This window comes from Pristis pectinata, chromosome 26, assembly GCF_009764475.1.
Source record: "Pristis pectinata isolate sPriPec2 chromosome 26, sPriPec2.1.pri, whole genome shotgun sequence".
Taxonomy (NCBI): Eukaryota; Metazoa; Chordata; class Chondrichthyes; order Rhinopristiformes; family Pristidae; genus Pristis; species Pristis pectinata.
The window spans coordinates 6,894,635-6,906,670 of NC_067430.1; the positions used below are offsets into that span (position 1 = coordinate 6,894,635).

A 12,036-nucleotide genomic window follows, 5' to 3' on the forward strand; every position below is an offset into this window, starting at 1 on the left:
TATGCCACATCTTCTCAATTGTTTTACATCCTTCCTAACACTGTATAAAACAGAAAATGCTGGAGGCAGTCCACAGATCAAGCAGAGTTCTAGGTCCTGGGGTCTTCACCAGAATTGGGAAAGAGAAAAAGCAAGTTAGTATTTAATAGCAGAGAATGTGGGTGATGGATAGGTAGAACAAAAGTAATATCTCTGATAGGGTGAGACTAAATCAGTTAACAGTGGGAGTTGCAGTTAGCATCAGTTTATGCCTTGTTGTGTTTGTTGTCCTTCTTCCCTCTGTTGTTCCCCAATCTTCTCTACTCCAGAAATTAACTTGTTTTCTCTCTTTTCAGTTCTGATACGGGTTGAAACATTAACTCTGTTTCTCTTTCCATAGATGCTGTCCGACCCGCTGAGTCTTTGCAACGTTTTCTGTTTTGTTTCAGATCTGCAACTTCTGCAGTTTATTGATTTTCATTTACTTTGAGTTACTGTGTTAGATGCTGTAATGATTGAGGCCTTTAAAGCATAAAAGCATTGTATTTCTATATTAGAAAGTTTAAGTCAGGGCTGTGTAAACCAGACATCTTATTATGTAACCTTCAGGAGTGTGAAGAGTCAACCTACACAATAGTCAGAAAACAACCAAATTCCAAATATCATGAAGCAAGTGACTCTTCAAGGAATAGTTACGGATGTTCACCAATAAATGATTTATAAGTTTTATATACTAACTTGACATATTGTATGAAATAGTATTTAAAAATAACAGCAGGGACACAAAAAAAAAATTACAGGATTGATATTGATAATCCAAACATTTGTGCAATTCAAATGCTGCTCAGTCTCAGGGAACTTGGATGAGATATTTAACATATTTAAAGATATTTGCCATTAGCAGGTTGAGTTTGGGGCATCGTATTGGGAGATTCTATGTAATCTTTTACTTAAACTGACCTAGGAATCAAGGACCAGGGTCACAGTTTGAGAAGAAGGTATAGGCCATTTAAGACTCAGATGGGGAGAAATGTCTCACTCAGAGGATGGTGAGCCTTTGGAATTCTCTACCCAAAGCTTGATAGATTTCTGGGCATTAAAGGAAGCGAGGAATAAGAGAATAGTGCTAGAAAATGGTAATGAGAGAGAAGATTAGTGATGCCTTGATGGATGATGGAGCAGGCTTGAAGGTTCAGATGGCCTACTCATGATCCTATTCCTCACATTCTTATGTAAAAGCAGATGGTTTAAAACTTGGCTAAAAACCTGTACCTCTGGATTATCGACACATACTGGAATACCTGTTCAAGTGGCTGGAGAAGGCCTAACATGGTTTTACCTCAAGACGTGAAAGTGTTGTCACTGAGCCACAGCTAAGGCCCAATGGATTCCTTCCAACACTGCAACAAACCTTCTCAATCAACTACATTGCCCAGTACATAACCAGGGAAATCAAACCCACAGAAGTGCCAAGTATGGCAGAAAGATGGCTGGTAGGCAAGGAAAAGATGGCACACATACAGGAGATGTTTCAGTCAGTTTGTAATCCAGTGAATATCGAATACAGTATGCTGAACTGTTAGACGTGCTGTCATTTAGCTCTTAAACTAAGGATCCTACTTGCGAACACAACACTATAATCCAGTCCCCAGTTCTCCCCAGTCCCCTGGTGAATATTTTTTAGCCAATATCACTGAAACAGTAATTTGGCCTTGATGCACTCAACAAGTACCTGATATGAGGATGCATGTGCTCTGATTCCTCTGAAATCACCAGAGCTGAACGCTGGAAGCAGGTACGGTGTGCGTACATTACTGTATCAAGCATTTACAGCTTGCCACCAAGGACAAATTTCTACCTCAATCTGGTCATGATCACATGACTACTTTGGAAGCTTGCTGTGCAAAGTTTATCTGCTGTTTAGATGAACAGATGTGTCCGGATGAAGGGTCTCGACCCGAAACGTCGACAGTCCATTTCCCACCACAGATGCTGCCTGACCCGCTGAGGTCCTCTTTGTGTGTTGCTCCAGATTTCCAGCATTTGCAGTCTCTTGTGTCGTTTATCTACTGTTTAGCCAGGATTGCAAAGAGAAAATACACTTCAGAAGTGTCTCATTGGATATAAAGTGCTTTGAGACATAAAAAGAGGCGTCATATAAATGTAAGATCTTTCTTTTTTACCACTTGTATCCAACCATCACAGAGGCAATAAGCTGGTTAACTGTTCTTTGCAGAATGCTGCAATGCTCAGGTTTTATATGCTGATGCCCAACTGCTATTTTAACCTTGCACCTATTACATGCATCGTCGTTGCTCACCCCATTTGGAAGACAGTCCACTATTTGAATGGATTTATCTGGAACTTTGTCTCATTTATCTTGCTCTTTTAAACTGGATTCAGGGAAATAGCTCCTGGGGTCACTGCTAAATCGGATTCCCATTGAGGCTACATGTCTGACACTGACTAAGCCATTGAAGGACATAGAATTTAACTGAGAAGGCCCTTATTAGTTCAGTTAAGCTGTTCATTGCCTTAAAAATCACATAAAGGTGTTTTATGTGATGAGTGTATGTAAAGAGAAAATTAAATGGCCTCAGGCCACATTGCACCGAATTGTGGGAATTTTGTCCTGTATCAGTGTTTACTTGGAAATGGTGTGGAACAAACCAGTCCATGTGCTGTTGGGCTTTCACAGGGTCAAAGTCAATGTCGAGTTTATTGTCATATACACAAGTACGTGTATGCACAGGTGCAATGAAAAACTGACTTGAAGCAACATCACAGGCACATAGTATCAGATAAGCTGCATTCACAAGAAAAGCATAAATTCAGCATAAATTATGAACAATTTTCACAAGAAAGAACACAAATATAACAAAAAAAATGAAGTCCATTTTAGTGCAAAGTGATCAAAGTGGTCATAGTGTTGTTAAACTGTAGTGATTAGGGTTGTGCTGGTTGGTTCAAGAACCAAATGATTGAAGGGAAGTAGCTGTTCTTAAACCTGGTGGTGTGGGACTTCAGGCTTCTGTACCTCCTGCCTAATGGTAGCTGTGAGAAGATGGCCTGGCTCAGATGGTGGGGATCTTTAATGATGGATGTTGTCTTCTTGAGGTAGCACCTCCTGTAGGTACTACCGATGGTGGGGAGGGATGTACCCGTGATGTAACGGGCTGAGTCCACTGCTCTCTGCAGCTTCTTACATTCCTGCGCATTCAAATTGCTGTACCAGGCCATGATGCAACCACCATGGGTGGAATGGAAAATCCCCTTTCCAGAGGTGAACAGGCAAACAGGCACTTTTCTTTCCCACTGTATTATTCAATCTCCACAATGCACTGTCAACAGGTATACACAGTTTAAGCAGTTTATTGTTTCTACTCAAGGTGTTCATAATTGTTTCTGTTGAGGTACCAGTTCTCAGCAGCAGTGTGATGGGAGAGACAGGCCACTGCGTTTTTCCAGTGTGCTCACGGGCCTTGACTGGCAGACCCTGTCAATGGCTGCCCATGGTATCTGTCTCTGCTGGCCACCCGGGTTTGCTGTGGTGAGACACGACAGACTACTGGACAGGCCTGAGAGTGAACCTATCCAGCTGGCCTCCAATATCAGAGGTGTCTCCGCTGTCCTGACTGTACAAGTGGGCAGTTCTGAAGGAGCTGCATGAAGCAAGTCGCACTTATCATGCAGGCAATGCAGCCATGGCAACTTGTATGAAGGGCTCATCCTGAGGAACACCTGTTACACTGTCTGGCTGTAGGTGGATATGGGGCAGAGAACTGTTCCTGGCTGCGGAGATCATCAGCCTGGCATCCTCATATATACCTTCCCTGCTGATAAAGAACATAGTACCAGAAAAAGGAATGTTGCCAACAATTGGCAAATGGTTAGTCAGCATGTTTGTGGCACCCTTCTGTGCACTGTTTAATAGGTACATTTACATCGCACCAGTAACACTGCCCCAAAGACCGATCTAAAGCAAAGGTAGGAGGAAGGACTGGAAGAGGTGGTATGTGAGTGTCTTCACCAGAGAAACAGGTTGTTCAGCCCAGCTGGCTTATGACAGTGTTTCTGCTCCGGTGAAAATCCTCCCCCACCCCCATCCCCAACTCACCCCATCTGCAGAAGCTACGGTCGTGGCCTTATCCTGCTTCTCAATGCTAATTACCTCAATGTGCTTGGATATGTGGGATTGAGGGAGCCCACGGAGGCACTTGAAGCCAAAGCTTTTGAAGAGAGTGAAGCCATTGGAAGTTGGTGAGGGCCAGGGTGAAGAGGGGAAAGATGGTCTTTGTGCAGAGGAGGAGGAGGGTGTAGAGTTGAGCCTACACCCTGGTCTACACCTAGAGTAGGGTGTAGAATACACAGAAGCAGGTGAGCAGGAGAGGTAAAGCCTGGTTTTAATATTTGTGCTGGTGCTGAAAGAGGGCTGGTAATTATCAAGGTGATGTAGTTGTTATTGAGGGTTTTGGTGCTGGTAGGGATGAGATGATTGCAGAGCAGATAATGTTATAATGGTGGGGTTTCAAGCTTAGGTAGGTGTTAAATAGGGATCCAAGGGTGCAGACCGTGTTAACAGCTATCCAGGAGGAGAGAGCTGGGGGCTCCAATTCATGATGTTCCACATTCAACTCCTTGAGGTGTCTATGGACCTTCTAATGTGCATGTTGTAAGTGTCGAAGAACCGGGTGTAGCATGGCGCCCCTGCCAATCTAGTGCTCTGGGGCCTAAGGAGTTCTTGCTGTGGTAGTAATTCCTGAACAGAGCAGCCTTCACAGCACCGGAAACTTCTTCTGAAGCCCTGGTAACCTGAGACCACTTCTTCTTGAGGTCAATCTCCACAGCAAACCCAACATCTACTGCAGAACTCCATCCTCCTCTGAGGCCTTTCCCAGCCAATCAGGATGCTTTCACCCAGACCACACTGCTGTCTCTGCTTTTACACGCTTCCCTCTCATATAATCACTTCCATTTCATCAACACTCATTTTTTGGGTCCAAAGCTCTTCCTGCACCAAACCATCTCGATTTGTTCCATCATCTCTTTGTTTTACACACCATTACAGAACTCTCCCTTTGTCTTTGCCCCTCTCACTCACTCCATTTCTCGTATTTACCTGTTTAAACGCTGTTCACCTTTAACAGCTCAGTGTTCTCATGACTTGAAGAGCCACTGTGTTTCTCTCCAACAGTCCTTCCTGACTTGCTGAATGTTGGCTGGTTTTTGTAATCTCTAAATGCTTAAAAAATTGGCCCATTGTTCTTTAGCAAGAGATACTTCCTTATTACTTACATTCTCTCAGTCTTTCTTAGCATGTTATATGAACTGATTGGTGCAACTAATGTAAAACCTATAGGGTGTGGGGTTGGGTTAAATTTCATCTGGTTAATTTTCCCTTTACAAAAATATTCTTTATTTTTTTCCTCAGGATTCCACTGGTGAATCTGTAAAACACACGGATGTCGACTTTTTTTTGCACACCCGTAGGACCGGGAACGAAGAGAGTCTTGTTTATTTTTGTAAGTGCGGATGCCAATAAAATAACATTATTTTACGACGAAGAAAGTATGGAAGAAGTCTTGAAGAATTAACCGTTTGCCAGAATTGGAATGGCGTGCAATGTCGATTGAGGAGAACTACACAGCAGCCAAATTCCGATAGGACAGATAACCCTTCAGAAATGTCTATGGTGGAGATATAATCTCATGAACTAGGATCCACTACCAACAGTGCCATTAGATGCCACGTACTTAGAGACTGCAGGCTGGTACGATCCACTAACAGTACTTAACTCTTTGAGAAGCATTTAATATTTTTTGTCCGGGAGAAATAATATCTCTTCTTTATGTAAATGGGACCCTACTCAGAAACGATATTTCCTAAAGTGGTGTTTGTTGCTAAAATTAAGTCTTGAGGCAGTGATGAGAAATTTGAATTCAGTATATTCCAATTAAAGCAGAGTGTATATCGTGTTTAGCAGAGTTAATATTTTTACTCTTCATATTCTTGATTTATTTTCTAATCCCCTTTAAGTCCTAGGTTGTTTTCCCAAAGCATTTGACGTGAGGTTGAGAATCTATCCAACCCTGAGAGAATGTACCAGGGTGACTTTTCCCTATTCCTGTAGGATGCTGTCCAGCTCCTTCCACTGGAGAAGCTGATAGCCTTTGAATTTACAAGGGGCTTTGTCCAGCACAGTATCCAGAGTGGAGGCAGATCATCTGATAAAGACATGATGGAGGAACATTGCTATGGTGATGGACATACATATTGACGGCATTGCAGACAGCGAGGCCATTCTGTCACTTGTGGTCCCCAAATTATAGGTGAAAACTATGACAACAAATATATTTCCATTCCCTGGAAGAGAACATAATTGCTATCAAAATATGAAGCTAAGAGTCTGTTAAATCTAGTTTTCTGATTGGCTTTTGGTGGGAAATGGAGTCTAAAATGCAGAAACTGTCAGCCACTCCATAACTCATGCTATTAAACACGCTGTACACTCAGGAGGACTTACTGATGGTTTCTCACACTTCATTGCTGTTTTTACCAAGTTATAAAATGGCAGAGAGAATTTTAACCCTCTGAGGAGCAAAGGACTTTTTAAGTTTCTACAGATGTTTTCTGTCACTTTTTTTTTCTTAAAATTGTATTGTGCAAATACTTCGAGCTATGGAACACAGATCAAGGCATCAAGCGTGAAGGACAAAGATCTGTGTGTGGCCTACGAAGACTGAATAACTTGCGCTTTGCATTGTTTTGTTGTACATCGATGCTGTTACTGTCTTGAAAATGGTTCATAACCATGACAACTGTGGGGTTTTCTTTCAGATTACACGAATATCTCATTATAAACTATACTGTGTGATAAGTTTTCATTCAGCAACAGATGATTTCTATGAAAGAATAAGTGAACTTTAACCATGGGTTCATGAGAGGAAAGCACTGCTTCTAAATGGTTTCTTGTTTAATGTTGAAAGATAACTCTTCCTTTTGAAGTTACTTTTGACCTGGTGACCAGGAGGAGTGAAGTCTACAGGCGTGAGCAATTTTGTTCAGCCCTTTTCCTCAGTCCAATTTTCTCTCTCCTGCTCTGACTTCCAAAGACTCATGTCAAACATCTGTCTCCTCCCAAATCTCACCCAAGTGCCCATGTTTCACATATGAGCAGGGCCAGTCAGATGTTGTCCATGTTTATACTTTCACTGCAGGGCCACTGATGGAAGGAAGGAACATTAGGTAATATTTTTGCCCCCTCCTTTACCCAGGGGATGCTGTGGCTAGTGTATGGGTAGTGTAAGTTTGTAGAAGCTTAGGTCTTTGAACATTTCAAAACTCAGATTGTTGGATTTTTGGATGTGAAATGTTAACACCATTAGATACTATAGGGAATTCAATCTTACATAAAACCTATCAGCAGTTGCCCTAACTTTTCCTCGCTAACCTGCTACCAGAGTCAAACACAAATGGGGCACTGTCTCCAGTTGTAGACTGAATTCTCAAGTAGATGCAATGTTAATACAAAGAGTTAAGTTTGAAGCAGAGCTCAGACAGGCACCCAATGAGAGAAAAGTTAATTGGGGTTTAAACCTTAAACCTACCCTGATCCCTTCAGTCAGTTCAGGTAACAGTGACTCTCTTTCAGGTGCTGATATGAACTGTACAGATCACCTACAAAGTCTTACTCACACACTAACGTGATTTGCAGGCTCAAAAAAAGCCTAGAGGAGAAATTTATCTTTATCCACTCATACTGATTTAGGTTGTCACATGACCTTAGATCTAGCTCCAAAACACAAATTTCTCCCCCACTGAGTCTAGTCACTGTATTGTCCACAAGAATGAAGTTAGCTATGCACAGACTGAGATATGAAGCTTGGGTTATGAAGGATGAGATTCAGCCACTTCCATGGATCAACTGGCTGAGGGAAAATTCCAGTTAACACCCAAAAAAAACAAGAGTTTCTTCCCAAAATAATATTATCCCAAGCACAAGTCTATAAAATCATCCACACCCGTTTGGAATAAAAAAGCTTGAAAATTCATTTTATGTTGTTCTACCCTGGTCTTGGATTTGTTTTTAATGAGAAAGACAACACAAATAGAGCTCCTGAGGTGATTAATCATTTGCCATCCCAGTGAGTTGACTAGCTGTGAGAGAAATTATTGCATGTTTTGAGCTTGGAACTCAGATAAATCTACTTAATGAAATTAAATTTGTGCTTTTTATTGTTAAAAGACCAAGACAAACAAACAAATAAGCGCACACACACACACACACACACACACACACACACACACACACTCACTCACTCACACACGAGGGAACTATTACTGAGATAGAACGCTTGTGTATTGGCTTCATGTAGTCACAGAACACAATGTTATACCCAAACCATTTTCTGTTGCACTCCTTTTAACCAATGTCTTTCCACCTCTTTGCCATAAAATTTGTCGATGCCATTGAGTCAGATGTTCCTAAAGATTTATAGATTTGAAATATCTTCCCTGTCACTCTTCCCAATTGCCATAGCCTTTCCTCGGTAAAATATTTTGCACCAGAGAATGCCAAAGATGGAAGCATGGTTTCTGCAGAAATATGCACCACTGTTTTTGTTTTGAAGTACATTGGTGGTTGAGCAGAGCCTACAGTTGAGCACACCAGCATGACCAATAAAAGCAGGCAGGAGACTGAGTCTTTACAACAACATCAAGCTTGGAGTTTGGATGCCCAAAGCCTAAGTTGATGGGAAAGTCTGAATGTAGAAGCCTCAATACAGATGCTGCTGGGGCCTGCTTCGTGTCAATAGGACTTTAATAAAGATTACAAAGCTAACTGAACCAACTTCTTTTCCATTTTACCATATACATTCATTAAGATGTTGGCTATTATTGAATGATTTCTTTATGCAGAAGGAAAGCACCATGCTTTTAAATTATCTTTGACTTGTTGGTTTCAATATTTTTTCCTCATCTTTTTACCCTCTTTGACTATCACCTTCCAGTTTCACTTCCTTGACATATTTGGGTTCCCCAGTACAAGGACCCAAGAGAGACGTCTTCCATCAATGTCAATGTATTTACTCAACTCTTAGAAAAAAACATTGTAGATGTTCATCATCACTCTTGGGTGATAATTGAGTGAATTTTCTTTGCAAAGCAGTCTGTAGTTTTATAAAAGGATGTATAAACTCCTCCCTCACCTATAAAACTTAATCCCAGTTAAAGAGGATAATGTAATCCAATATTTTAAACCCAAGGATATTTGTGAGAGAAAGGGAGCAAAATGATCAAACAAAACTAGAAGAAATATGATTCCAGTGTTAGGAAGAACATTGAACTTCGATCACCTTTATTCGACTTGCTCCATGCAAATCAATGTGCTAATTATCAAATCTACATAGGAATTACTTTGTTAATCCAAAAGAACCCATTTCAACCCTCTGTGTCTCCACAACAATCCAATCAGTGGTATCTACAGATGGCCATTTTGATTTTAGTGTGGGAAGCAGAGAACTAAGTTATACAATGTCTTCCTTATATTTATTTTAAATAGATTTTGAAAGAGAAATCTGCAACCCATAGGGTTTTATGTTTAGTACTGAGTTGGATGGACCCTGGAACCTTTGCCAATTACAGTGCATGGTTGGTGATCACCTTCACTCCACCAGAACAACCCAGAACGAAAGTAAAAAACTACCCTCATAAATGTGATCAGAAAATTGAAGGTCAAACTTTTCTATTTGTTGCTTATCTACATAGTACTGCAGATGTGTACACATCTGACATACAGACCTCTCTCATACTCTCAACACAGAAGCAGCTACTTGACACAATACTAATAGAGGGAGTGCTGCACATTGGTTGGTCCATTACACACAGAACTCTCCCACACATTGGGCATCCAGTCCACATGGTTGGTCATCCCACTGGGGAGCCCCTGAGACTGCTGGAAAGTACTGTACAGAGGTGGTGTTAATCTTGAGAATTGCCCAGACTGGACGGTTTAACAGGGATGGGTGTTCCACTGGATAGTCCTTCTGAATGAGATGCACGTCGAAGAGGGAAATGCCCCAGGCTGGGGAGTGTGCTGTTGGGTAGTGTGTGTTAAGTTGGGGAATCTCATTAGACCAGGATGAATGTTACCAGATTAAAACCATAGGGGGACAGGGTCCAAATCATGCAAGATATTTTGCAGAGTGAACTTCATAGGATCATAGATAGTAAACTGAGTAAGATTCCAAGAATTACACATCTTGGTAATGATAAGCAATGTGTGCAACCTGCTAAGTACTGAGGAGAATATGAGACTTTTGTTCATAAACGTCATCCGTTTGTAGAACTGTCAGCAAGTGTTCATAATGTGGACTGAAATGGGTTCTGAAAATCTCCATAGTAACAATAATTTGAACAATGTCAGTGTGGTTTAATTGCTTTGGCAGTAAATACTGATTGACATTTTGTATTAACCAGAGAAAACAATACTTTTTCAAAATTGTGTTTAACACGGTTTTACACTCTCACTGAATACCTCTCCTGCATTTTAAAAATGTAATGTGTTATGCTAAAAGCAGTTTAAAATATTGTGTCAGTTAAATAATACTTGTTTTATCCTTTTGGCTCACAAAAGGTTAAATTCTTAGCGTAAAATCTGGTCTATACGCTGCACTTCAAACTGGCTTTACGTCTGCGAAAAGCAACAGTGACTTGTACATCAAGACAATTTTTAAATATATTTTACTTAAATGCAAAGCAGTAAACTATAAGGTTAGAGATTAATGACAGTAATGTTCTCAATATACTTGTGTCAGATTGCTTTCTTTGGTATTTCAAAAGCAGGCACTATCACATCTTAAACACGCTCAAGTCAAATTCCTCGCTTCACTACATTAACAGCTTCCTTTAATATGACATGGTGAGGAGCCACGGTACAAACCACCACAATGCTTGTAGAATAAAGGCAAACAATCTCTACCTTATAGGAAGTATCTTTTATAAATCTGCGACATATAGTCCGTATTGTACGCTAAGTTTTGAAGAGGAAGAAAACCTTTTGCTGTCACCAACTTTTCTATTGAAATGAGTGGTACTTTCTGGAGAGAGAGAGAGAATATATATATAAATAATATATATCCATCTTCCAGTGAGAGCAAAGGTGCATTTTTTCCTTAAGGAAACAGTTTCATTGGGGGATGGTTTCTATTTTGTCACTGCTGTAATTCTGAACTGTGTGTTTGAATGCACTGTAAACACAACCTGTACCAATTCTCTTGTGTAAGTTTAGTACTCTGATGTTGCTATTAAACCTGTTTAACAACAGTTCTCACTGCCTTTGTACCAACTTCATGCAACAATCCTGGACCACGGTGCAGGTTCATACGGCAGATTTCAGAGTCGGGAACCTGAGATCAATCAAGGAGTAATGCTTAGGTTCCAGTTTCTGTTTGTAAGCTTCAGGTTGTTCCATGAGTAAAGAGTGAGGGAGATGAGAAGCACTGTGATTTGAGACCCTGAAGAAATATGAATTGGAACAGAAGATATCGTACACACACAGGTAGAAAAGAGTGTACAGTGTACGTACAGGTAAGAGACTGTACACATAGAACATAGAGCAGCAAAGATGTACAAGTAAGAGAGGATGCAGAAAGCAAAGCATGTTTACAAATAAGACAAAGTCTACAAAGCAACGTACTGGAATATAAGTAAGATAAAGAGTACATGGCACACGTACGGGTTAGTGAATTTACACAGCAATTGTACTGTTAGGAATGAGTGTACAGATCATATGTACAGATTGGATAGAATGTACAGAGCACTTGGCTGGGATAGTTAGACAAGAGGATGAGGCACAAATTGCCCTGTAAGGAAGAGGAGGAGAAAAATTAGAATAAAATAAATATAACATGGTGCTTAAAGAAGAGAGGAACAAATCCTAGTGAGAAGGAGAGATGGGTGGACGACCTAACTTGCTGACTTTGCCCTTTCCTGGGATCTCTGTAGGAGTGTGAGAATCCAGTGATCGACCAAACAATCCTCTGAGAAACCTGGCCT

The 12,036-nt window shown here is 40.8% G+C and overlaps 1 protein-coding gene across 2 annotated transcripts in view; it reads left to right on the plus strand.

Moving 5' to 3' along the window:
* The window catches only part of ajap1 (adherens junctions associated protein 1), a 235,440-nt gene extending 224,136 nt beyond the window's left edge, over positions 1-11,304 (plus strand). For both annotated transcript variants that reach the window (XM_052039608.1, XM_052039609.1), the window contains one exon: positions 5,411-11,304. Coding sequence is in view for 1 of the 2 variants with exons in the window: in XM_052039609.1 (XP_051895569.1) it covers positions 5,411-5,432 (22 nt within the window). In the remaining variant the exon portion in view is untranslated. The remainder of the gene's footprint in view (positions 1-5,410) is intronic.
* Positions 11,305-12,036: the final 732 nt, after the last annotated feature.